Genomic DNA, 26,609 nt, shown 5'->3' with positions numbered 1-26,609 from the left:
TATAAATCTATCTCATGAAACTGCTAAGAAAATTAGATGAATAAAGCCAGGCTTTACTCCCAGCACTCGGAGGATCCCAGTGAGTTCGAGGGCACCCTGAGAATACAGAATGAATTCCAGGTCAGCCTGGGCTATAGTGAGACCCTACCTCAAAACAACAACAACAAAAAAAAATTAGATGAATAAGAATATATTTGAAAAAAAATGATCCATAGTAATTCACCAATAAGGTTAGCAAAACCATTACAGCAGGCCGGGCATGGTGGTACACACCTTTAATCCCCTTACTCAGGAGACAGAAGTAGGAAGATCACCGTGAGTTCGAGGCCACCCTGAGACTACATAATGAATTCCAGGTCAGCCTGGACTACAGTGAAACCCTACCTCAGGAAAAAAAATATATCATTACTGCTAATAATACCTCATATCCAGCTATCCAAGCAGCCAGCCAAATAAGACAAACAATGTAGTCTTTCTAAATTCTCTTGCCCCTCCATTCCAATCCATCCCTAGGTTTTGCTGATTTTGACCTCTAAAGTGTCCCCTGTTCTGAAGATCTTCCTCCATATTCATGTATTACTCTACACCATCACCATCTCACATACATAGTTAGAATTTCCCAAAGAGTTCAGTATATTCATTCTTATTTTCCCAGACCTTTTCATATATCATAGACTGATTGGTATATTCTAACCTTATACCTAAAGTTTAAAACAGTTTCCACGGTTACGATTAAGCTCTGACCCTAGGGCATAGTCTATAAAACTAGGCCAAGTTTCATCCTTATGAGTTCAGTCTTATCAGCCTTCTGTCTTCAACTTGTTCAAATTTTCAAATTCATTATGCTCCTGCCCATCATTTCCTATTCCCTCTATCACATACAAGGTAGAAAGAAATCACTGTATTTTTTAGCTTACTAATTATATTTTAATTCAATGGTAACTTCCCTCAGGAGCCTTTATCTGATGCCCCAGAATAGGTTCTCATCACTCTATATGCCTTTCATAGCACCCATCACAGTTGCAATTTCCCATTTAAGGCATTATTCCCCCAGCTAATTTTCCCAAGCTACAAACTCAATAATCCAAGCTCCATGAATTCGAAATGCCACAACAGCAGATTATGTCCCTTTTTGCACTTCACTACTGTCCCAAGTATGTGTAATACAACATGTCACATATTCAATGTCAGTATTCAACTTCAACTTCAATGTCGTAAAAATGCCTATTTAAAAACAGTACAGGAGTCAGGTATGGTGGCTCATGCCTTTAACCCCAGCACTGGGGAGGCAGAGTAGGGGGATCTTTATGAGTTCAAGGCCACCATGAGACTACCTAGTGAATTCCAGGTCAGCCTGAGCTAGAGCAAGAAGCTATCTCAGTGGGGAGGGGGGGAAGGGGAGGGAACAGCACATGGCTGAGGATATAGTTCAGTTGGTAGAGTGCTTGCTTACCATGGACAAAGGACTGGCTTCAATCTCCAATATCCAGAACCATATAAAACTGGGCACAGGGACATGTGACTGTAATCCCAGCACTTGGAGGGAGAGGCAGGAGGATCATAAATTCAAGGTCATCCTCAACTACATAGCTTGTTCAAGGACAACCTGAACTACACAAACCTTTTCTCAAAAATAAAATAAATAAATAATAACAAAAATAGTACACAGTTAAAGCAGCATGAGGACAAGTATACCCCCAGTTCATTATCAGCAAGGCTAAGTTTCTCTACTAATGGTTATGAACAAATAAATCACTTTAAGAGATGCTAATTCAGCAATTGTGGAGGATATGTTGCTGCTCTGTTTTGAAACAGGCTCTCATGTGGCACAGCCTGGCCTCAAACTTGCTTAGCTGAGAGAGACCCTGAGGCCTGATCCTCCTGCTTCCACCTCCCAAGTGCTAGGATTACAGGTGTGCATCACACCTGTATGTTTTGGGCTGGAGAAATGGCTTAGTGGTTAAGGCACTTCATTGTAAGCCAAAGGACCCATGTTCAATTCCCCAGGACCCACGTAAGTCAGATACAGAAGATGGCACAAGCATCTGGAGTTTGTTTGCAGCACCTGGAGGCCCTGGTGTGCCCACTTTCTCTCTTTCTCCAATAGACAAAATAAAAGTTGAATTCAAAAAAGATGGACTTTTGCCTTTATTGTTAAAAACAGGGAACAAAGCACAACACTGTCTTTCATGGCAGACAGGTGAGTTATTTTAAAGTATTGGTTTATTTCCATGACAAAAGCAGGTTAAAGGAGTATTTGAAGACAAAACCAGCTCTACAGAAAATACTTGATAGAATCCTCCATGCTGAAGGAAAAGGAAAGCACACATATAAGGAACCTGGAAAAAACAAGCAATACTTAAATACTAGTTCGAGCAAAGGTAGAACCGGAACCACAAAAAAAAAAAGAAAAATGGCAAACATAAATACACACCTTCCAATAATATCTCTTAATATCAATGGCCTCAATGCCCCAACCAAAAGACATAGGTTTGCAGACTGGCAGGATCCTACAATTTGTTGTCTCCAAGAAACTCACCTTTCTACAAAGGATGGACTTTATCTTAGGGTGAAAGGTTGGAAAATGGTGTTTGAAGCAAATGGGCCTAGGTTGCTATCCTAATATCTGACAAGGTAGACTTCAGTCCAACGTTAGTCAAAAGATAAGGAAGGTCACTTTATATTGATTAAGGGCACACTCCAACAGGAGAACATTACAATCCTAAACATATATGCACCTAACATGGGGGCTTCCAAATTCATCAAACAAACACTATTAGAACTAAGGTCATAGATAACACGAAACACAGTGGCAGTGGGTGACTTTAACACCCCACTCTCATCCATTGACAGGTCATCCCGAGAAAAAATAAACAGAGAGGCATCTGGACTAAATGAGGTCATAGAAGAAATGGACCTAAAAGATACATACAGGACATTTCATCCAAACGCTGCAGAATATACATTCTTTTCAGCAGCACATGGAACATTCTCTATAATAGACCATATATGAGGACACAAAGCAAATCTTAACAAATTCAGGAAAACTGAAATAATCCCTTGCATTCTCTCTGGCTACAATTGAATGAAACTACAAATCAGTAGCAAGAAAGGCTTTGGAGCATACACAAAATCATGGAAACTAAACAATACACTACTAAATGATGAATGGGTCAATGAAGAAATCAAGAAGGAAATCAAAAAATTTATAGAGTCAACAATAATGAGAAGACAACATACCAAAATCTCTGGGACACAATGAAGGCAGTTCTAAGAGGTAAGTTTATAGCCTTAAGTACCTATATTAAGAAACTAGAAAGGTCGCAAGTAAACGACATAATGCTTCACCTTAAAGCCTTGGGAAAAGAAGAACAAGGCAAACCAAAAATCAGTAGACGGGATGAAATAATAAAGATTAGGGCAGAAATTAATGAAATAGAAAGAACAACAACAAAAAAAAACAATCGAAAGAATTAATGAAAAAAAGAGTTGGTTCTTTGAAAGGATAAACAAGATTGATAAACCATTAGCAAATCTGACCAAAAGAAAGAGAGAAGACACACAAATTAATAAAATCAGAGATGAAAAAGGTAACATCACAACAGATTTCAGAGAAATTCAAAACTTCATAGGGACTTAAGATAAAAGCATATACTCTACAAAGTATGAAAATCTGAAAGAAATGGATGATTTCCTTAATTTATATGACCTACCTAAATTAAATCAAGATGAGATTAATCACTTAAATAGACCTATAACAAGAATGGAGATCCGAACAGTTATCAATAATCTCCCAACTAAAAAAAGCCCAGGCCCAGAAGGATTCACTGCTGAATTTCACCAAACTTTCAAGGAAGAGCTAACACCACTGTTTCTTAAGCTTGTCCAGGAAATAGAAAAAGAAGGAATTCTATGAAGCCAGCATCACCCTGATACCAAAACCAGGCAAACATAGAACAAAAAAAAATTATAGACCAATCTCCCCCATGAAAATAGATGCAAAACTTCTCAACATAATATTGGCAAACAGAATACAAGAATATATCAAAAAGATCATTCACCCTGACCAAGCAGGCTTTATCCCAGAGATACAGGGACGGTTCAAAATATGCAAATCTATAAATGTAATACATTACATAAATGGGTTGAAGGACAAAAATCACATGATCATCTCATTAGACTTAGAGAGAGCGTTTGACAAAATCCAACATCCCTTTATGATAAAAGTCCTACAGAGACTGGGAATAGAAGGAACATAGCTCAATATAATAAAAGCTATTTATGACAAGCCTATAGCCAACATATTACTAAATGCAGAAAAACTGGAGGCTTTTCCACTAAAATCGGGAACAAGACAAGGGTGTCCACTGTTCCCACTTTATTTAATATAGTTTTGGAAGTCTTAGCCATAGCAATAAGGCAAGAGACACACATAAAAGGGATACAAATTGGAAAGGAAGAGATCAAGTTATCATTATTTGCAGATGACATGATTCTATACATAAAGGACCCTAAAGCCTCTACTAGCAAACTGTTAGAGCTGATCAAAACCTACAGCCATGTAGCAGGATACAAAATAAATACACAGAAATCAGTAGCCTTCATATATGCTAACAACAAACACACAGAGGATGAAATCAGAGAATCACTCCCATTCACAATTGCATCAAAAAATAAAGTACCTTGGAATAAACCTAACCAAGGAAGTAAAGAATCTCTACAATGAGAACTTTAAAACACTCAAGCGAGAAATTGCAGAAGACACTAGAAAGTGGAGAAACATCCCTTGTTCCTGGATTGGAAGAATCAATATTGTGAAAATGGCAATCTTAACAAAACAATCTACACATTTAATGCAATCCCTATCAAAATTCCAAAGGCATTCTTCATGGAAATAGAAAAAACAATCCAAAAATTCATTTGGAATCACAAAAAACCTAGAATATCTAAAATAATACTGAACAACAAAAGTAAGGCTGGTGGTATCACCATACCTGATTTTAACCTGTACTACAGAGCCATAGTAACAAAAACAGCATGGTACTGGCACAAAAACAGACATGTAGATCAGTGGAACAGAATAGAGGACTCAGATGTTAAGTCCAGGTAGCTATAGCCACCTGATATTCGATAAAAATGCCCAAAATCCTCATTGGAGAAAAGACAGCCTCTTCAGCAATTGGTGCTGGGAAAACTGGATATATATCTGTAGAAGGATGAAAATAGATTCTTCTCTCTCTCCATGCACAAGAATTAAGTCCAAATGTATTAAACACTTTAACATCAGACCTGAAACTCTGAAACTGCTAGAGGAAAAAGTAGGGGAAACCCTACAACATATTGGTCTTTGCAAAGACTTTCTGAATACAACCCCAATTGCTCAGGCAATAAAACCACAGATTAATCACTGGGACTTAATGAAATTACAAAGATTTTGCACTGCAAAGGACACAGTGAAGAAAGCAAAGAGGCAACCTACAGAATGGGAAAAAATCTTCGCCAGCTATATATCTCATAGAGGATTAATATCTAGGATATACAAAGAACTCAAAAAGTTAACTAATAAGGAATCCAACAAGCCAATCAAAAATGGGCTATGGAACTAAATAGAGCATTCTCAAAGGAAGAAATACAAATGGTATATAAGCATCTAAAAAGATGGTCTTGGTGGTGCACACCTTTAATCCCAGCACTTGGGAGGCAGAGGTAGGAGGATCGCAGTGAGTTTGAGGCCACCCTGAGATTACATAGTGAGTTCCAGGGCAGCCTGAGCTAGAGTGAAACCCTACCTGGAAAAACCAAAAAAAAAGAAAAAAAGAAAAAAAAACTGAAAAGATGTTCTACGTCACTAGTCATCAGGGAAATGCACATTAAAACTACATTGAGATTCCATCTCACTCCTGTCAGATTGGCAACCATCATGAAAACAAATGATCATAAATGCTGGCAGGATGTGGAAAAAGAGGAACCCTTCTACACTGCTGGTGGGAATACAATCTGGTCCAGCCATTGTGGAAACCAGTGTGGAGGTTCCTAAGACAGCTAAAAATTGATCTACCATATGACCCAGCTATTGCACTCCTAGGCATATATCCTAAGGACTCATCTCATTTCCTTAGAAGTACATGCTCAACCATGTTTATTGCTGCTCAATGTATAATAGCTGGGAAATGGAACCAGCCTAGATGTCCCTCAACTGATGAGTGGATAATAAAGATGTGGCACATTTATACAATGGAGTTCTACTCAGCGGTAAAGAAAAGTGAAGTTATGAAATTTGCAGAAAAATGGATGGATCGGGAAAGGATTATACTAAGTGAAGTAACCCAGGCCCAGAAAGCCAAGCACCACATGTTCTCCCTCATATGTGGATCCTAGCTACAGATGATTGGGCTTCTGCGTAAGTAGGAAAATACTTAGTAGCAGAGGCCAGAAAGTTAAAAAGGAGATATAAAGTGAAGAGAAAGGAAGGGAGGAGAGTATTTAATAGGTTGGTATTGTATATGTGTAAGTAGAATGATTGAGATGGGGAGGTAATATGATGAAGAATGGAATTTCAAAGGGGAAAGTGGGGGGGAGGGCATTACCATGGGATACTATTTTTTAAATTTTTTTTTTATTTATTTGAGAGCGACAGACACACAGAGAAAGACAGATAGAGGGAGAGAGAGAGAATGGGGGCGCCAGGGCTTCCAGCCTCTGCATGCGAACTCCAGACGCGTGCGCCCCCTTGTGCATCTGGCTAACATGGGACCTGGGGAACCGAGCCTCAAACTGGGGTCCTTAGGCTTCACAGGCAAGCACTTAACCACTAAGCCATCTCTCCAGCCCACCATGGGATATTTTTTATAATCAAGGAAAAAGTTAATAAAAAATGTGAAGAGCCGGGCATGGTGGCGCACGCCTTTAATCCCAGCACTCGGGAGGCAGAGGTAGGAGGATTGCCATGAGTTCAAGGCCACCCTGAGATGACAGAGTTAAATCCAGGTCAGCCTGGACCAGAGTGAGACCCTACCTTGAAAAACAAAACAAACAAACAAAAAGTGAAAAGAAAAAAAATTTAAAAAATAAAAGTTGTGAAAAGAAAAAAAATAAAATAAATAAATAAATAAAGTATTGGTTTATGACCTCTGTGTTATTCCAGCATACCTTCTATGGATATTATTACCACTGATAGTGCTATAATCAGAAACAGTGCCTGTGACTCTGGCTAAGCCATCAACCAAGGGGCTCACCACATCAGAAATTCTCAAGCAGGTGGGAAATTGGAGAGATTAAATTGAAATATTCTAATAATCTCTGCCATCTCCTACCCTTTATACACATGTCTCTTCCTAAACATGACTTTGGCAAGAAGCAATTATATAGTTGTCACTTATATTTAATTTAAAATGCAATCCTATTTTTCCCCCAGCAAAGATGTTCTCCTAACTGCTAGATTAATTTGAAGTATAGTATTACCTATAAATGCAATGACTAGGTAAAAGTGATAATCCGGAAGGGTACTAAAGATGAATTTATTAATTTATTTTTGTCCTGTTTGTTCATTCAATCATTTTTTTAACCAGGTAGCATGTAGTCCAGGCTGGCCTTGAACTCATCCTCTGCCTCAAGTACTGAAATTACAGGCATGCACACCATGCCCAGCTTTAAAACCAATTTATAATTAAAACAACAGAATTAGTTCAGTAAGAAATAATGAAAATAGAGTAATCAAGTGTAACAAACTTCTCTTTCTAGATTTCAAAGTCTCGGAAGACTGATAACGTTTGATGGAGCAGCCTCTGAAATTCTGTATACAGTATACCAGCAGGTCTATCTTGATTGATGTTGCAGACAATGAGCCTTTCCAAGCAATATAGTACTAATTTTCATGAAAACTACAGATGTTATATTCATAAATATTAAAATCAGAGATTTCTGAGTAAGATGTATCTGAAAATATACATAATTGAACAACAAAATTTAATTGGCTCTCTCCTCCCCATTTTCCAAGATCTCTGAATCACGAATCAAAGATATTACATACACACATGCATGCATTAAAAAAAAAAAATCATGGGGCCACCCTGAGACTCCATAGTGAATTCCAGGTCAGCCTGGGCTAGAGTGAGACCCTACCTCAAAAAACCAAAAAAAAAAAAAAAAAAAAAAAAGAAACCAGGGCTGGAGAGATGGCTTAGTGGTTAAGTGCTTGCCTGTGAAGCTAAGGACCCTGGTTTGAGACTCAATTCCCCAGGACCCACATTAGCCAGATGCACAAGGGGGCGCACACATCTGGAGTTTGTTTGCAGTGGCTGGAAGCCCTGGCACACCCATTCTCTCTATCTGCCTCTTTCTCTGTTGCCCTCAAATAAATAAATAAAAATAACAAAAAAAAATTTTTTTTAAGTCACATTCACATTGCCGTATTCTAGCATTAAGAAATAATGCTACTCCCTAGCCAAGATATGGAGTCAGAATATGACTTAATTTCTGAGAAAAACCATGTATAATTTATTACATGCATAATCTATTATTTAGATCAAATTCTCATAAATATTTTTAAAAATTGAGAAGTAGCTACTACTCACAGAATGACCCTTTTGTGTTGTTTCTTCAATATTAGATTTGATTTCACAGCATAAAGCATTACTGGCTAGTTTCCTTAGATCATGTAAAAATATTAGAAATTATTTCATTTTTTTTAAAAAATATATCTATTTGCTAGTTTGTTTGTTGTACATGGGCACCCAGGGTCCCTTGCCATTGCCAACAAACTCCAGATGCATGCGCCACTTTTGCATCTGACTTTACATAGGTAGTAGAGAATTGAACCCCAGCTGGTAAGCTTTACAAACAAGTGCCTTTAACTGCTGAGCCATCTCCACAGCTCTTTTCATTCTTTTAATAAAAATATTTTATTCTATTTATTTATTTATTTGATAGACAAAAGAGTGGGGGAGAGAAAGACATAGAGAGGGAGAGAGAATGGGCACGCCAGGGCCTTCAGCCACTGAAAACGAACTCCAGACATGTGCACCCCCTTGTGCATCTGGCTTACATGGGCCCTGGGGTATCAAACCTAGGTTCTTTGGCTTTGCAGTCAAATGCCTTAACCACTAAGCCATCCCTCCATCCCCTCTTTTCATTCTTAAAAAGCCAGCTATTGCCAGTAGGTATTTCATGGTTAACTACTAGGGAAAAAAATGCTGACCAGTAAGTAAGGACAAAAAGTATATATGAGACTTCCGGTTAAGATGGCGGCGTAGGTACCACGCCAAAGCAGCCTAAGGGGGAAAAAGACCCAAAAAACTCACCAAAATACACACTTTTACTAAAAACTGAGGTGTATAGGAAATTGAAGCGGCAGTGGAGAAGTAGAAGAGTTATAGAGCATCCAGAGCCCGCACAGGCGAGAAAAGCGGCTCCGGCAGCTCGGCCAACCACCACGGCCGCGACGCAGCAGAAAACCGCCAGACTCGGCACGAGCCGCAGGAAAAGCCAGGTGCGGGATTTTCCCCTCACACCGAGCTCTCCGCAACTCGGGACACGTGAGGGGAGAGCGGCAGCGAGCAGCGGAGGAGCAGACCACGAGGTAGAAGAACACGTGGAGCAGCGAGACAACCAGAGCAGCCGGCTCCCTCCCCTCCCCTACCGCCTGAGCCCAGCTCCAGCGAACACAGCAGCGGCCCGGGACCTGGCCACGCCAACTTGGGCTGACAGCAGGACCCAAGCAGGAGCAGAGTTCGGCAGCAACTTCAGCGGCTCCAGCACCGGTACCAGCGGCCCCAGCGGCAGCGGACCCAGGAGCGGCAGCAGCGGCAGATCCCGCAGCAGGCTTCGGGGGGAGCAGCAGCGGTGGACACGGCAGTGGCAGCTTCAGCAGCGGTGGTGGCTCCGGTGGTGGCAGCTACGGCAGCAGCAGAGGCAGCAGCAGCGGCTCGGTTTGCCCCGTAGGAAAAGCAAGTGTACAGCTCCAGAAATCAGAACAGCAGCCCGACGACCCAGGCAGCAACTTGACTGAGACCAAAATCACCCAAGGTAACTGGGATTACACCAGGAAAGGGTCTCACTTGGTCACAAGCTGACTTGGATCCCTCAACAGACCAGAAATCTAAACCTCATTGTTGATAGAGGATCTGGTCATTATAATAACTACTCTTGCATACATACTCGGGGCTGTTTTTGATTGAACGGGTACAGTGTTTAGTTAAATTTTAGAATCTACCTGTATTTTATTCCACTCAGCCTGCTTGAATACTCCTATAGCAGGGAAACTCAACCCCTAAGAACATCTTTGTAGATACTCTGAGAGTCTTAAGAGCCACACCTAATACCTTAAGGTCCTACCCTGAAAATATATTACACCAAATCAATTGATACAGCTAAGAATACACAGCTAGCTAGAAAATCCAAGCATAAACTTAATCCAAGATGCAAAAATATATACATTATAACACAAGAAACACTAAAAAGCAAGACGATATAAATCCACCTAAAAGCATTAATGCATCAGAAATGTCCTCCAGTGAGAAAGAGTTAGAGGAAATGCCTGAGAAAGAGTTCAAAAGAATAATTATAAATATGTTCAAAGAGGTCAAAGAACACATGAAAACAATCAAAGAAGAAATCAAAGAGGAAATCAAAGGAATCAAAGAAGAGGCAGGACACCAATTTAATGAAATAAAGAAGGCAATACAAGACATAAATAGGGAAATAGAAATAATAAAGAAAAACCAGTCAGAATTACTAGCAATGAAGAACACAGTTAATGAAATAAAAAACTCTGTAGAAAATCTCACCAGTAGGATGGATGAGGGAGAGGACAGAATATCTAAGCTAGAAGACCAGGTGGCAGACCTAATGCAGTCCAACAAAGAGAAAGACAAACTTATAGAAAAATATGAGTGGGAATTTCAAGATATTCGGGACACTATGAAAAGATCCAATACAAAGGATAGACATTATCTTAGGGTGAAAGGTTGGAAGACGGTGTTTCAAGCAAATGGGCCTAGAAAACAAGCAGGGGTTGCTATCCTAATATCAGACAGGGTAGACTTTAGTCCGACGTTAGTCAAGAAAGATAAGGAAGGTCACTTTATATTGATTAAGGGCACACTCCAACAGGAGGACATTACAATCCTAAACATATATGCACCTAACATGGGGACTCCCAAATTCGTCAAACAAACACTATTAGAACTAAGGTCACAGATAACACCAAACACAGTGGTGGTGGGTGAGTTTAACACCCCACTCTCATCAATTGACAGGTCATCCAGGGAAAGAATAAACAGAGAGGCATCTGGACTAAATGAGGTCATAGAAGGAATGGACCTAACAGATATATACAGGACATTTCATCCAAAGGCTGCAGAATATACATTCTTTTCAGCAGCACATGGAACATTCTCTAAAATAGACCATATATTAGGACACAAAGCAAATCTTAACAAATTCAGGAAAATTGAAATAATTCCTTGCATTCTATCTGACCACAATGGAATTAAACTACAAATCAGTAGCAAGAAAGGCTATAGAGCATACACAAAATCATGGAAACTAAACAATACACTACTAAATGATGAGTGGGTAAATGAAGAAATCAAAAAGGAAATCAAAAAATATATAGAGTCAAATGATAATGAGAACACAACATACCAAAATCTCTGGGACATAATGAAGGCAGTTCTAAGAGGTAAATTTATAGCCTTAAGTGCCTATATTAAGAAATTAGAGGAGGTAATATGATGGAGAATGGAATTTCAAACGGGAAAGTGTGGGGGTGGGGAAAGAGGGAATTACCATGGGATATATTTTATAATCATGAAAAATGTTAATAAAAATTTAAAAAATAAACAAATAAATAAATAAAAGAGACAGCGGTAAAGAAGAAAAATGTAGTTATGAAATTTGCAGAAAAATGGATGGACCTGGAAAGTATTATACTAAGTGAGGTAACCCAGACCCAGAAAGCCAAGCGCCACATGTTCTCTCTCATATGTGGATCCTAGCTACAAATGACTGGGCTTCTGCGTGAGAATGAAAATACTTAGTAGCAGAGGCCAGTAAGTTAAAAAGGAGACATAAAGGGTAGAGAAAGGAAGAGGGGAGGATACTTAATAGGTTGATATTGTATATATGTAATTACAGTGATTGTAATGGGGAGGTAATATGATGGAAATGGAATTTCAAATGGGAAAGTGTGGGGGTGGGGAGGGAGGGAATTACCATGGGATATATTTTATAATCATGGAAAATGTTAATAAAAATTTTAAAAAATAAAAAAATAAAATAAAAAGAAATTAAAAAGGTCACAAGTAAACGACCTAATGCTTCGCCTTAAAGCCTTGGAAAAAGAAGAACAAGGCAAACCAAATATCAGTAAACGGGAAGAAATAATAAAGATTAGGGCAGAAATTAATGAAATAGAAATAAAAAGAACAATCCAAAGAATTAATGAAACAAAGAGTTGGTTCTTTGAAAGGATAAACAAGATTGATAAACCCTTAGCAAATCTGACCAAAAGAAAGAGAGAAGAGACACAAATTAATAAAATCAGAGATGAACAAGGTAACATCACAACAGATTCCAGAGAAATTCAAAAAATCATAGGGACATACTATAAAAGCATATACTCCACAAAGTATGAAAATCTGAAAGAAATGGATGATTTCCTTGATCTATATGACCGACCTAAATTAAATCAAAATGAGATTAATCACTTAAATAGACCTATAACAAACATGGAGATCCGAACAGTTATCAATAACCTCCCAACTAAAAAAAGCCCAGGTCCGGATGGATTCACTGCTGAATTTTACCAGACTTTTAAGGAAGAGCTAACACCATTGCTTCTTAAGCTTTTCCAGGAAATAGAAAAAGAAGGAATTCTACCAAACTCCTTCTATGAGGCCAGCATCACACTGATACCAAAACCAGGCAAAGATAGAACAAAAAAAGAAAATTACAGACCAATCTCCCTCATGAACATAGATGCAAAAATTCTCAACAAAATATTGGCAAACATAATACAAGAGTATATCAAAAAGATCATTCACCCTGACCAAGTAGGCTTTATCCCAGAGATGCAGGGATGGTTCAACATACGCAAATCTATAAATGTAATACATTACATAAACGGGTTGAAGGACAAAAATCACATGATCATCTCATTAGATACAGAGAAAGCATTTGACAAAATCCAACATCCCTTCATGATAAAAGTCCTACAGAGACTGGGAATAGAAGGAACATATCTCAATATAATAAAGGCTATTTATGACAAGCCTATAGCCAACATATTACTAAATGGGGAAAAACTGGAAGCTTTTCCACTAAAATCAGGAACAAGACAAGGGTGTCCACTGTCCCCACTTCTATTTAATATAGTTTTGGAAGTCTTAGCCATAGCAATAAGGCAAGAGACACACATAAAAGGGATATAAATTGGAAAGGAAGAAATCAAGTTATCATTATTTGCAGATGACATGATTCTATACATAAAGGACCCTAAAGACTGTACTAGCAAGCTGTCAGAGCTGATCAAAACCTACAGCAATGTAGCAGGATACAAAATAAATACACAGAAATCAGTAGCCTTCATATATGCTAACAACAAACACACAGAGGATGAAATCAGAGAATCACTCCCATTCACAATTGCATCAAAAAAAATAAAATACCTTGGAATAAACCTAACCAAGGAAGTAAAGAATCTATACAATGAGAACTTTAAAACACTCAAGCGAGAAATTGCAGAAGACACTAGAAAGTGGAGAAACATCCCTTGTTCCTGGCTTGGAAGAATCAATATCGTGAAAATGGCAATCTTACCTAAAGCAATCTACACATTTAATGCAATCCCTATCAAAATTCCAAAGGCTTTCTTCATGGAAATAGAAAAAACAATCCAAAAATTCATTTGGAATCACAAAAAACCTCGAATATCTAAAATAATACTGAGCAACAAAAAAGAGGCTGGTGGTATCACCATACCTGATTTTAACCTATACTACAGAGCCATAGTAACAAAAACAGCATGGTACTGGCACAAAAACAGACATGTAGATCAGTGGAACAGAATAGAGGACCCAGATGTAAGCCCAAGTAGCTATACCCACCTGACATTCGATAAAAATGCCAAAAATACTCATTGGAGAAGAGACAGCCTCTTCAGCAAATGGTGTTTTGAAAACTGGACAAATATCTGCAGAAGGATGAAAATAGATTCTTCTCTCTCGCCATGCACAAGAATTAAGTCCAAATGGATTAAAGACCTTAACATCAGACCGGAAACTTTGAAACTGCTAGAGGAAAAAGTAGGGGAAACACTTCAACATATTGGTCTTGGCAAAGACTTTCTGAATACAACCCCAATTGCTCAGGCAATATAACCACAGATTAACCACTGGGACCTAATGAAATTACAAAGATTTTGCACCGCAAAGGACACAGTGAAAAAAGCAAAGAGGCAACCTACAGAATGGGAAAAAATCTTCGCCAGCTATATATCTGATAGAGGATTAATATCTAGGATATACAAAGAACTCAAAAAGATAACCAATAAGGAATCCAACAAGCCAATCAAAAAATGGGCTAAGGAGCTAAATAGAGAGTTCTCAAAGGAAGAAATACGAATGGCATATAAGCACCTAAAAAAATGTTCTACGTCACTAGTCATCAGGGAAATGCAGATTAAAACTACATTGAGATTCCATCTCACTCCTGTCAGATTGGCCACCATCATGAAAACAAATGATCATAAATGTTGGCGGGGATGTGGAAAAAAAGGAACCCTTCTGCACTGCTGGTGGGAATGTAATCTGGTCCAGCCATTGTGGAAAACAGTGTGGAGGTTCCTAAAACAGCTAGAGATTGATCTACCATATGACCCAGCTATAGCACTCCTAGGCATATATCCAAAGGACTCATCTCATTTCCTTAGAAGTACATGCTCAACCATGTTTATTGCTGCTCAATTTATAATAGCTGGGAAATGGAACCAGCCTAGATGTCCCTCAACAGATGAGTGGATAATGAAGATGTGGTACATTTATACAATGGAGTTCTACTCAGCGGTAAAGAAAAATGAAGTTATGAAATTTGCAGAAAAATGGATGGACCTGGAAAGTATTATACTAAGTCAGGTAACCCAGGCCCAGAAAGCCAAGCGCCACATGTTCTCTCTCATATGTGGATCCTAGCTACAGATGACTGGGCTTCTGGGTGAGAATGAAAATACTTAGTAGCAGAGGCCAGTAAGTTGAAAAGGAGACATAAAGGGTGGAGAAAGGAAGGGAGGAGGATACTTAATAGGTTGACATTGTATATATGTAATTACAATGATTGTAACGGGGAGGTAATATGATGGAGAATGGAATTTCAAATGGGAAAGTGTGGGGGTGGGGAGGGAGGGAATTACCATGGGATATATTTTATAATCATGGAAAATGTTAATAAAAATTAAAAAAAAAAGTATATATGACATACATACTAATTTGACTGCAATGGGCAGTCAATTATTACAACTAGTAGCAATGATGATAGTTTAGGAAAACTTAAACTAAAAGAGCTTTATGTATCACTGATAATCCTACTTATATCTACTTTAAAATAAAAGACCTAATCCCTTAAATTGCATATTTAGAAAATGCTCTCTACATAGTAATGTCAAGATTTCATGATTCCTGGGCTAGAGAGGCTCAGCAGTTAACGCACTTGCCAAGGCAAAGTCAAAGGACCCAGATTCGATTCTCCAGGACCCAAGTAAAGCCAGATGCACAAAGTGGTACAGTCATCTGGAGTTCATTTACTGCTAAAGGCCCTGGCACACCCATTCTCTCTACATGCCTCTCTCTCTCTCTCTTAAATAAATAATACACACACACACACACACACACACACACACACATATATGTATGTTTTTTTGTTTGTTTGTTTTGTTTTTTGGGGTAGGGTTTCACTCTGGATCAGGCTGACCTGGAATTAACTATGTAGTCTCAGGGTGGCCTCAACTCACGGTGATCCTCCCACCACTGCTTCCCAAGTGCTGGGATTAAAGGTGTGCGCCACCATGCCCGGCATAAAATATTTCTAAAAAATTATTTCAGGCTGGAGAGATGGGTTAGTGGTTAAGGTGTTTGCCTATGAAGTCTAAGAACCCAGGTTTGATTCCCCAGAAACCATGTAAGCACATGGTGGCGGCATCCATCTGGCGTTTGTAGTGGCTGGAGACCCTGGTGCACTCATTCTCTCAAAAACTAAATAAAAATAAAATGTTTTTTTTTTAATTCATGATTTCTGAATATTGTAGTAGTGCCCTAATTTAAATTAAAAGGTAAAGATTACAGACTAAAGCTAATGATCATTTTTACATACTTTCAAAAATTCTAGAATTTGGGAACAGGTCAACCTCGATGTTAGAGGTGACATGAAAAATGACAGTAAGCTCTAGAGCTCTATCTGATTGCAACTTATGGGCCAACTGTGGCTGTAAACCAAGAAAAGCGATAGTATTGTATATATTTCACTACATTTTTCTAAGCGCTTTGATCACATTCCCCTAAATAGTTAGGCACGCTGCTGTGTGACAGCCACAGACGTGGGCCTGGAATAGTAAAAATGAAAATAGCCAGGACTGCGTCTGTGTGAAAACTGCTAATCACTGTGCAAGCAGATCTTCAATATGACAAGTCAAAAGACAGGCTAAGGTATTCAAGGACAGAGGCTCTGAAATAGTTAATGCAAAACCTACATGTAAAGTAGTGTGGTTAGCTCCAGTTCCCTCCCCAGTGATACACTACGAAGGCGGATGACAGGACTCCAGAAGATCCACTCGTCTATCGCAATCCTTTTTCTTCCCCACCTTCACCTCCCTTTTTTTCCCCTTCATATTGGAGGCCGGAGGGCAAAGTGGACACTTTCTAGGGTCGTTTCCCTGGTGCGTTAAATGGATCTAACGCACTCGGACTGCCCAGACTGAAGTCCACCGCTGCAGCCCCCAAGGCTCACCTCTAGCTTGTGGTTGATCTGGGACACCGTCTGCGCTTTGTGGCACAGCTGAGCAAAGCAGGAGCTCAGGCTGGTCATCTTCTGCCGCCCCTCATAAGTGATGTCCGCTTGGTCCGGATCGATCTCGCCCAGAAGCAGGTCCACATCCACAAAGGCCTTATCGAACTCCTTCTCCAGCACCTCCAGCCACCGGAACATGGACACCCCGCCCGGGGACACCCCCACGGCGCAGGAGGCGCCTCCTGGGCCGCCGCCGGCTCCCGCCGGGCACGGGCCGCCGGCCGACATGGCGCCGTCCGGGGCCGCCCCGCACCGCTGCGGGCCCTCGCCGCCCACAGCGAGCCGAACTGCTGGGACCCTGGAGCGCACACTCGCCCGCCCTCGGGGCCAGCCCTCGCCTCGCGTCGCCACGCGCAGCTAACGACCGCACTGCAGCCGCAGAGCCGCGGGGACCGCGCGGCCGAGTTGCACTCGAAAGACCGGCCCACCTCCAGGCTCGCCCGGCCGCGCGTGCGTGGGGAGCAGACAGGGGGAAGGCCTGAGGGCGGGGCCGAGTGGGCGGGGTGTATATGAAACTTTAGCCAATGGAAGCCCTCCGCTAGGGACCAGGCTGTCAGCGGCCATATTGATAACTGGCAAAACCCTGTTCGAGTCCCAGACCAACGGAGGCGCACGGTTGTCTGCTACCGAGTTAGAAAGGCTGGAGGAAGGGCAGGGTGTTCATGTCGTAGGGAGGAACGGCTTCCGCCGGTTTGCCTTCACGGTGGGCGGGAGACGTTCCAAAGTCGTCTGGGAAAGTTACCACAGTGGCGCCCAGGGCCAAGGATGGGAGCGCGGAGGGCACTGTGAGCATGCGCGGTAGCCACGTTTTACCTTTTGCATTCAAGTTCCTGCTTAGGGTGGAGTGGGGTGGGGCGACTACACTGGCTGTATTTGGTAAACCAGTCCATAAATTCCACCTAGAAACTGCCTCTCGCTGCTATTTGAAGCAGCTGACCAAGTTTTGCTCAATCGATGGCCTTTGTTTAAGCCTGAGTTCAAGTACTACACCTTATTATGACATGCTATCTGTCCCACAACTTAGTTGGTGTATTTAACTTGGAACCTGGTTTCCAATTTTTCCTTGATTCAGCAAGAAAATAAATGCGCATCTTACATCATAGGTCATACATTTCTAAAAAACTATTTGAAATAGTGTAATTTTTTTTCAGAAACTAGTTGCAGTGCCTCCCATGACAGTTCAGAAAAACAAAGTTATGAAGAGTCTGATATTCATAACTATACTGACTGCAAACCTTAGCTAGGGCATTAAGGACACAAATCTAACGAAACATAAAAACCCTCTTTCAAGCTGAGCTTATAGGCTACTGGGGTTCTCACAACTACAACTTCAAACGTGGAATGCATTCGGAAGCAATGCAGCAACTGCTCTTGGCTCCTTTTACTTTTTGCCTACTAATTCCTCAACCTCAACCCCTCATCCCCACCCGCAACTAGACCAAGAGTCAACAGTCTGGAAAGGAAAGCAGACTAATGAGAGTAGGCTGGTAGGAACCGTCGCTTCTGCATGGCCTACAGGAGTGTTCTGGGCTGAGTCGAGATTCATCTGTGATCTTTTCTTGGGACAGACCATTCAAATCACTAATCAAAACATTCACAGTCCCTCACTAATGCAATACCAGTGAGAAGAAACCACAGATCTACTTTACTCCTAGAGTACTTCAAAGCCTTAAGCAGTATTTTGTCTTCTGAAAGCTAGTCAAGAAATCTGTGGTGGTTTGAATGTAAAATGTGCTCCATAAATTTATGGGATTGAATATTTGATCATCAGTTGGTGATGCTATTTGGGAAGTTTGTGGGACCTTTAGGAGGTGGAGCCTTGCTGGAAGAAGTGTGCCACCAGGATTGGCTTTACCACAGTCTCTCTGCTGATGTGAAGAGGAGATGTTGGCTGTCTGCTCTGCCATGCTTTCATCACCATGATGAAACTTCCTCTTGAAACTGTAAGCCAAAATAAACCCCTTCCTTCTATAACCTGCTTCTGGATGGGTATTTTATTCTAGCAATGAGAAACTGATATAGGAAACTGATACTGATTGGGATGGCTAGAGTGATAGATCTGATCATGTTATTCTTAGTTTTTTGAAAATGGTTTATGGGAGGAATATGGAAGGGCTTTGGACTTAAGTAACCTTATATTGTAATAGACAGGACAACAAAGCCATTCTGGTGACAGTTTGGAGGAACAGAGTACAAAGAAATACCTGCTTACAAGGCTTCAGTGGAGAGAAGGTACTTTGTTGGGAACTGGACTAGAGGCAGTTCATGTGGTATTGATTCAGCATTTGTGTCCAGAGAGCGATTAATTCCATAAAAATGCAGATGATCCCACACCTGTGGAGCCCAGCTTTTGGGTACTTATCCAAATTAGCAAAGAACTGAAAATGTGTATTCACAGAGGGGTAAATTATGATTTATAAGATTTATTTTAAGGAGAGTTACAATCCAGAGGGAAAGCTAGCAGAAAGGCTTAAGCCAACAAGAAATTTTTATTCTCAGCCTGTCTGGGAAGGAAGAGAGGAAATGAAGAAAATCTCCCCCACATAGGGGAAAGTCTAGACACAGAGAGAGAGCAAGAGCACAAAGCAAAATCAAAGCCACAAAGCCAGGCTAGGAAGAGGGAGAGGACACTGAGAGATGGATCCAGAGAAAGAATACAGACCAAGAGAGGATATACATGTGTGGTTAGGCTCCTTTATATGGTCAGACATCCCATTAGGATGAGCCTCATCATCAAACTCAGATGTGTAAAGGAGAGAGACCTAATTGGTCAGTGGACTCAAGAGACTGACTTAGGAGGGGCCTGCCCACAGGTGTAAGAAACCTGGGAAACTTAAGAAGCAGGAAGCACTGCAGAATTGCTGCTTGCCTCTTGAATGAGACTGGATCAGACATGAGTTCCAGTCTTGCCAGGGCAGGCAAGGTCACTTGGGCTTCTGTCCCTGGATGACTGCCTATTAAAAAAAAAAAAAAAGCTACTTGCTCACATTTCATATTAATATTCTGGTAAGAAAACTAGCTGCATTGTGCCTGTGTCCTTCGATTTTGAGAAAAGTTGAATTTAAAAGTAATGGACTAATGTGTTCAATGGAAGAAATTTCAAGACAGAAAAGCATATAGTGTGTGGTTTGGCTTCTTTTTGCCACTCTCATTCAGATCTACAATGAAAGAGAGCAAAATACAAAGCAGAAGAATATGAAAAAAAATCTCAAATTTAGAAAGAAATGTGAACATGTTTCAGGGGTCTAGAGACAGAAGCTGCTTCAACTGCAGTAGTTATAGAAGGTCCAGCATTGATGATAGTCCAGCTGCCATGCATTGGGATGTGGAAAAGATTCCCTCAGAGCAAGATACAACCATTGAGGAATCAAGCTATTGAGAATGCTAATTCTTTTGAAAGGATGGAAGTTGAAGGAAGAATACTGAGATTTTTCACTGTTCTTTGGGAGTCAGGCTTCATTTCCACCTAGCAGAAAATAAAAGCAAATGGGGGTCAAATGCAGGAAATAGTGGGTCATGGATTATACTATGGTTTGGAGAGCCACTGAGGCTGGCTAATGTTGGGTAGAGTTAAAGTCCCTGCACAGAGGATCTGTAAGGCCATTGCATGAAGCTGTGGAGATGAACCATGGTTTGCAGTGGAGAACCTGCAATATCTAAAGTGCCCAGGACTGTGAGACATATGCTGAGAAAAGCTGTAGGTTTGGGATGGAATCCTGCCCAAAAAAGAACCTTTAAGCAGCACATCTGGAAGACAGAGTTGCCCAAGCCTTTTGGAGGACATGTGCTAGATACGGTGCTACATAATTTGATATTTACCTCGCTGATTTTCAATCTTGCACTGGTATAGTTTTCCCTTGTTGTACCCCCATCCTTGCCTTTTGGAGTGGGAATGTTAACTCTGTGCCATTATGGTGTTAGAGGTGAGAAACTTGTGTTTTCATTTTATAGGGCTCACAGTTAACAGGCTGCCTTGAGTCTCAGATGAGTCTTTGGATTTTTGAATGGTATTGGTACTGGTGAGAAAACTATTGGAAAAAAGTTAAAAGCTTTTATTGACAATCTTTATACATACAAACAATATACTGTTACCATAATCCCTTTCACCACCTCCCATTCCCCCCTCCTGAATACTCCCTGTACAGAATCCCATCGTCTTCAATTAATCATTTAGTTTGATGTCATCATTTTCCCCTACTATTATGCAGGTTTTGTATAGGTAGTGTCAACCACTGTGAGGTCTGGAAGACAGTATTGCAAAACACTCCTTCATTTCCAGTAACTCTTATAGTCTTTCTACCAACTCTTTTGCCATAGGCCTTGAGCCTTGGAAGGTGTAATAAGCGATGTCTCACTTAGTGCCAAATACACCACTGTCATTTCTTTTCAGCATTTTAGTGCATTTTGAATCTCATAAGTGGTCATTGCCATCTGAAGAAGAAAAAACTTTATTTATTTGTGTTTGTGTGTGTGTGTGTGTGTGTGTGCGCGCGCATGCGTGCACGCGCATGCCAGGACCTCTTGCTGCTGAAAATGGATACCACAGGCTTGCATCATTTTTTGCATCTGGATTATGTGGGTCTAAGGAACTGAATCCAATCTAACAGGCTTTGCAAGCAAAGCCTTTTAACTGCTGATCTGTCTTCCCAGCCCCATGGGCTTTTAAAGTCAGACTGAATGCATTTGCATTAAGAAATGGCCAAAAGTCCGTTGAGGCCAGGGGCAGAATGTGGTGATTTGAACATAAAATGTCTACCATCAACTCTTGAGTTTGAATACTTTTTTTTTTTTTTTTTTTTTTTGGTTTTTCGAGGTAGGGTCTCACTCTAGCCCAGGCTCACCTGGAATTCACTATGTAGTCTCAGGGTGGCCTTGAACTCACGGTGATCCTCCTACCTCTGCCTCCCAAGTGCTGGGATTAAAGACGTGCGCCACCACGCCCGGCGAGTTTGAATATTTGATCCCCATTTTGTTTCATTATTTAGGAAGTTTGTGGAAGCTTTAGGAATTTTGTACTTGCTGGGGGCAGGCCTTGAGGTTTTAGAGCCCAGCCCTGCTTGGTACTTTTTAGCTTTTCTAGCTTCTCTCTGATGATGTGAAGATGTGACACCAGATGTGATGTCTGCTCTTGCTATGCTTTTCCCACCATGATAGAAACTTCACCTTGAAACTGTAAGCTGAAATAAAATCTTTCCTTCCATAAGCTGTTTCTGGTTCCTTTATCATTACTGGGACAAATACCCAGCCACATGTTCACTGGGACTGGGGAAATACAATAATGACAGCATTCAATTATTAAGAATATATGTTAGGGTCTGGTAAGATGGTTCATCACTTAAGGTGCTTGCCTGTAACACCTTCCACAGTACCCATGTAAAGCCAGATACACAAAGTTGTACATGCATCTGGAGTTCATTTGTAATAGCCAGAGGTCCTGGTGTGCCCATTCTCTCCCTCTCTCTTTCTCTCTCTCTCTCTCTATTTCTCTCTCTCTCTCTCTCTCTCTCCTTCTCTCTCTCTCACCTGGGCATGGTGGTGCATGACTCTAGTCCCGGCACTCAGAAGGCAGAGGTAGGAGGACCACTTTGAGTTTGAGGCCACACTGAGATTGCAAAGTGAATTCCAGGTCAGCCTAGCTTGAAAAAACAAAAACAAAACAAAACAAAAATCCCAGCACATAGGAGGCAGAGGTAGGTGGATGAGTTTGAGGCCATCATGAGACTACATAGTGAATTACAAATTTCAGGATCCCAGGTCTGTCTAGTCTAGAGCAAGACTATACCTCAAAAAAAGGGGGGTGGCCGGGAGATACCTTAGGGGTTAAGGTACTTGCCTGCAAAGCCAAAGGATCAAGGTTTGCTTCCCCAAGACCCATGTAAGCCAGATGCACAAGGTGGCACATGCATCCAGAGTTCATTTGCAATGGCTGAAGGCCCTGGCATGCTCATTCTCTCTCTCAAGTAAATAAATAATAATAAATATATTTTTTAAAAAAACAATGTATGTTAGTGGTCAAGGGTAACTCAATAAAGTACTTGCCTTGTGAGCATGAAAACCTGACCTTGATCCCCAGAATCCATGTAAAAATCTAGGTGAGCACGGTAGTAGGATTATAATCCCAGTAAGGCTCCCCTGGGGCTGGTTACCCAGTCAATCTAGCTGAATTGGCCAATGAAACATCCTGTCATCCTGAGAAAGATAGACTGTTTCTAAGAAACATCACCAAATATTGTCCTTTGACCTCCACAGGCAAGTGCATACATGTGTACCTGCACATATATATGCATGCATATAAACATGCAAGAATTAAAAATCTCATTTTAATAGATTTACTGCTTTGATTCTCACAAAATCTTGTGAAATACATACAATCACTCTTTCATAGATAAATCATACAGAGTTTAAGTATCTTGCTATGGTGGTTTGAATGTATGGCCCTATAGACCCAGGCTTGAATCTTGAGTCTTCTGTGGGCAAAGCCCTACTAAGTAAGAGATAAGTCACTGGGGGATAGATCTTGGTAGTCGATCCCTAAGGCATGTTTGAAGATAGATATTGAGTCCAGCTCTAAGGTGTGTGGTGAGCATTTGGAGCTCTGGCTGTTCATGTTTATTTGTTGGTATTTGCTTGCTGTTTGGATATGTCTCTCTGTTTGAATCTATGGAAATGATCCAGCTTCTTCCACCATTCATGGTCTTTCCCTGAAATCTGTAAGTCTGAAATAACCCCCTTTCCGTTCTGGATGTTTGTTCCATCATTGTGAAGTTGACTTCAACAGCAAATCTGTACCAGGAGTGGGGTCATTGTTATGATGAATCTGACCATATGGATTTTGGTCCTTTGGAACCAGTGTGCTGGAGGAATGTGGAAGGACTTGGTACTTTGTATTGAAGAAGCTTTACAATGCTGTAGTAAATAGAATTTGGTGGGCAATTTTAGTGAGAGTTTGATATTGTGAAATGTAGAGAGAATTGAGAAGGCTTGGCTTATGAACTTTGAAAGGGGAAGGAGAGATGGTAGAGAACTTTGTTAGAATTGGGTTATTGGCATAAAAGCTGGCTTAATTTTTCTGCCCAAGCCCAGAGAGTTTGGTCAAGGTTGAATTTAAAATGAATGGACTATTGTGCTTGGTAGAAAGATAGAATAGAAAGATATGAAGGATGTATGGTTTATCACAGAAAAATTCCAGCAAGTTTAAAGTTATAGGAACAGAGACTAGTTTTATGTTACGAAAGTTACAATTGTAAGCAGATTACCACCATTAAGGGTGAGCCAACTACTTTACATTGGGATGATGGAAGATACCTGAGGGTGAAATTAACCTAGGAAAGGCTCAATGAGTAGGAATACAAATTCTATTACAAGGAAGAAACTTAAAGGAAGAATTCTAAAGGCATATGTTCATTTTCAAGGTCAAGATTTATTGCCCCCTCTCCCCCTGGGGTTTACAATTTGGCTATGCTACTTATCTGGTGCTGGTTTTGAAAGCATGAAAAATGCTGAGAAGCAAGTGATGAAGTGCACACGGTTCCAGGAGCCACATGAGTGGCAGTGTGAAGCATTTTGAGGTCCCTGCGTATAGGACCAGGAAGGCTATTGTATGAAGAGAACCAGTTTCAGGAACTGGCTGCAGAGATGCAACATTATGAAGCATGGTGAGGTCCCTGTATTAAAGGCCAAAATTCCATGACTGAAATGGCTACCATGGAGCACTGTTGTTTGAGGATGCAAGTTTCCCCTGACTACTCAGCCTAGTGGGAGGGGTGGAATTGTACAATCCAGAGACTACCATCACTGGTTATGGATATCAGACTTAAACTGCAGGTGTTTGATGTTTACTTGATAGTTATTGATTTGTATTCATCCAGTCTTTCCTTGTTATCCTTGCTGCAATGGAAATGGTTATGTTCTGGAAGTATGTAAGTTTTGCATGGCACACAGTTAAGATGCAGTATTGAATCTCAGATAAAATTTTGGACCTTGAAACAGTCTTAAAGTTGGTAAAACTTATGGGGAACTTTGAAATTAAGTTGGATGCAATCTGCATTGTGAGATGGTCATATCCAGTTTTCCCAGCACCATTTCCTAAAGATGCTGTCATTTCTCCAGTGAGTGCTTTTGGCATTTTTATCAAATATCAGGTGGCTATAGCTACCTGTACTTACATCCGGGTCCTGTATTCCATTCCATTGACCTACATGTCTGCTTTTGTGCCAGTACCATGCTGTTTTTGTTACTATGGCTCTGTAGTATAGGTGAAAATCAGGTATGGTGATACCATCAGTCTTATTTTTGTTGCTCTGTATTATTTTAGATATTTGAGGTTTTGGGGATTCCAAATGAATTTTTGATTTTTTTTTTCTTTTTCCTTGAAGAATGCCATTGGAATTTTGATGAGGATTGCATTAAATCTGTAGATTTCTTTTGGTAAGATTGCCATTTTAACAATATTGATTCTTCCAATACAGGAACAAGGATGTTTTTCCATTTCCTAGTATCTTCTGCAATTTCTTGCTTGAGTGTTTTAAAGTTTTCATTGTAGTGACCCTTTACTTCCTTGGTTAGGTTTATTCTAAGGTACTTTATTTTCTCTGATGCAATTGTGAATGGGAATGATTCTCTGATTTCATCCTCTGTGTGTTTGTTGTTAGCATATAGGAATGCCAGTGATTTCTGTGTATTTATTTTGTATCCTGCTACATGGCTGTAGGTGTTTATCAGCTCTAAGAATTTGATGGTAGAGTCTTTAGGATCCTTTATATATAGAATCATATCATCTGCAAATAATAATAACTTGATCTTTTCCTTTCCAATTTGGTCATGGTGAATGACCTTCTGATATATTCTTATATTTTGTTTGTCAATATTTTGTTGAGAATCTTTGCATCTATGTTCATGAGTAGGTTGGTCTGTAATTTTCTTTTTTTTTTGTTGTATCTTTGCCTGTTTTTGTTATCAGAGTGATGCTGGCTTCAAGAAGGAGTTGGGTAGTATTGCTTCTTTTCCTATTTTATGGAAAACCTTAAGAAGCAATGGTGTTAGTTCTTCCCTGAAGGTGTGGTAAAATTCATCAGTGAATCCATCTGAACCTGGACTTTTTTTAGTTGGGAAATTTTTGATAAATGCTTGGATCACCATACTTGTTATAGGTCTATTTAGGTAATTAATTTTGTCTTGATTTAATTTAGGTATATCATATTAATCAAGGAAATCATCCATTTGCTTCAGATTTTTATACTTTGTGGAGTATATGCTTTTATAGTATGTCCCTATGATTTTTTTAATTTCTCTGGAATCTGTTGTGATGTTGCCTTTTTTATCTCTAATTTTTTAAATTTGTGTCTCTTCTCTCTTTCTTTTGGTCAGATTTGCTAAGGGTTTATCAATCTTGTTTATCCATTCAAAGAACCAACTCTTTATTTCATTGATTCTTTGGATTTTTTTTTTTGCTTATATTTCATTAATTTCTGTCCTAATCTTTATTATTTCTTCCCATCTACTGATTTTTGGTTTGCCTTGTTCTTCTTTTTCCAAGGCTTTAAGGTGAAGCAGCA

General features: G+C 40.2%; 1 protein-coding gene across 2 annotated transcripts in view; it reads right to left on the bottom strand.

Annotated features, from left to right (window-relative positions):
* The window catches only part of Gopc (golgi associated PDZ and coiled-coil motif containing), a 109,683-nt gene extending 92,400 nt beyond the window's left edge, over positions 1-17,283 (bottom strand). For both annotated transcript variants that reach the window (XM_045158511.1, XM_012951589.2), the window contains exon 1: positions 16,996-17,283. In XM_045158511.1, the coding sequence (XP_045014446.1) occupies positions 16,996-17,283 (288 nt within the window). The remainder of the gene's footprint in view (positions 1-16,995) is intronic.
* Between the last annotated feature and the right edge of the window lie 9,326 nt (positions 17,284-26,609).

The sequence above is a fragment of the Jaculus jaculus genome, chromosome 9 (genome assembly GCF_020740685.1).
Source record: "Jaculus jaculus isolate mJacJac1 chromosome 9, mJacJac1.mat.Y.cur, whole genome shotgun sequence".
In the NCBI taxonomy this organism is placed as follows: Eukaryota; Metazoa; Chordata; class Mammalia; order Rodentia; family Dipodidae; genus Jaculus; species Jaculus jaculus.
This window is presented reverse-complemented; position numbering and strand designations above follow the sequence as displayed.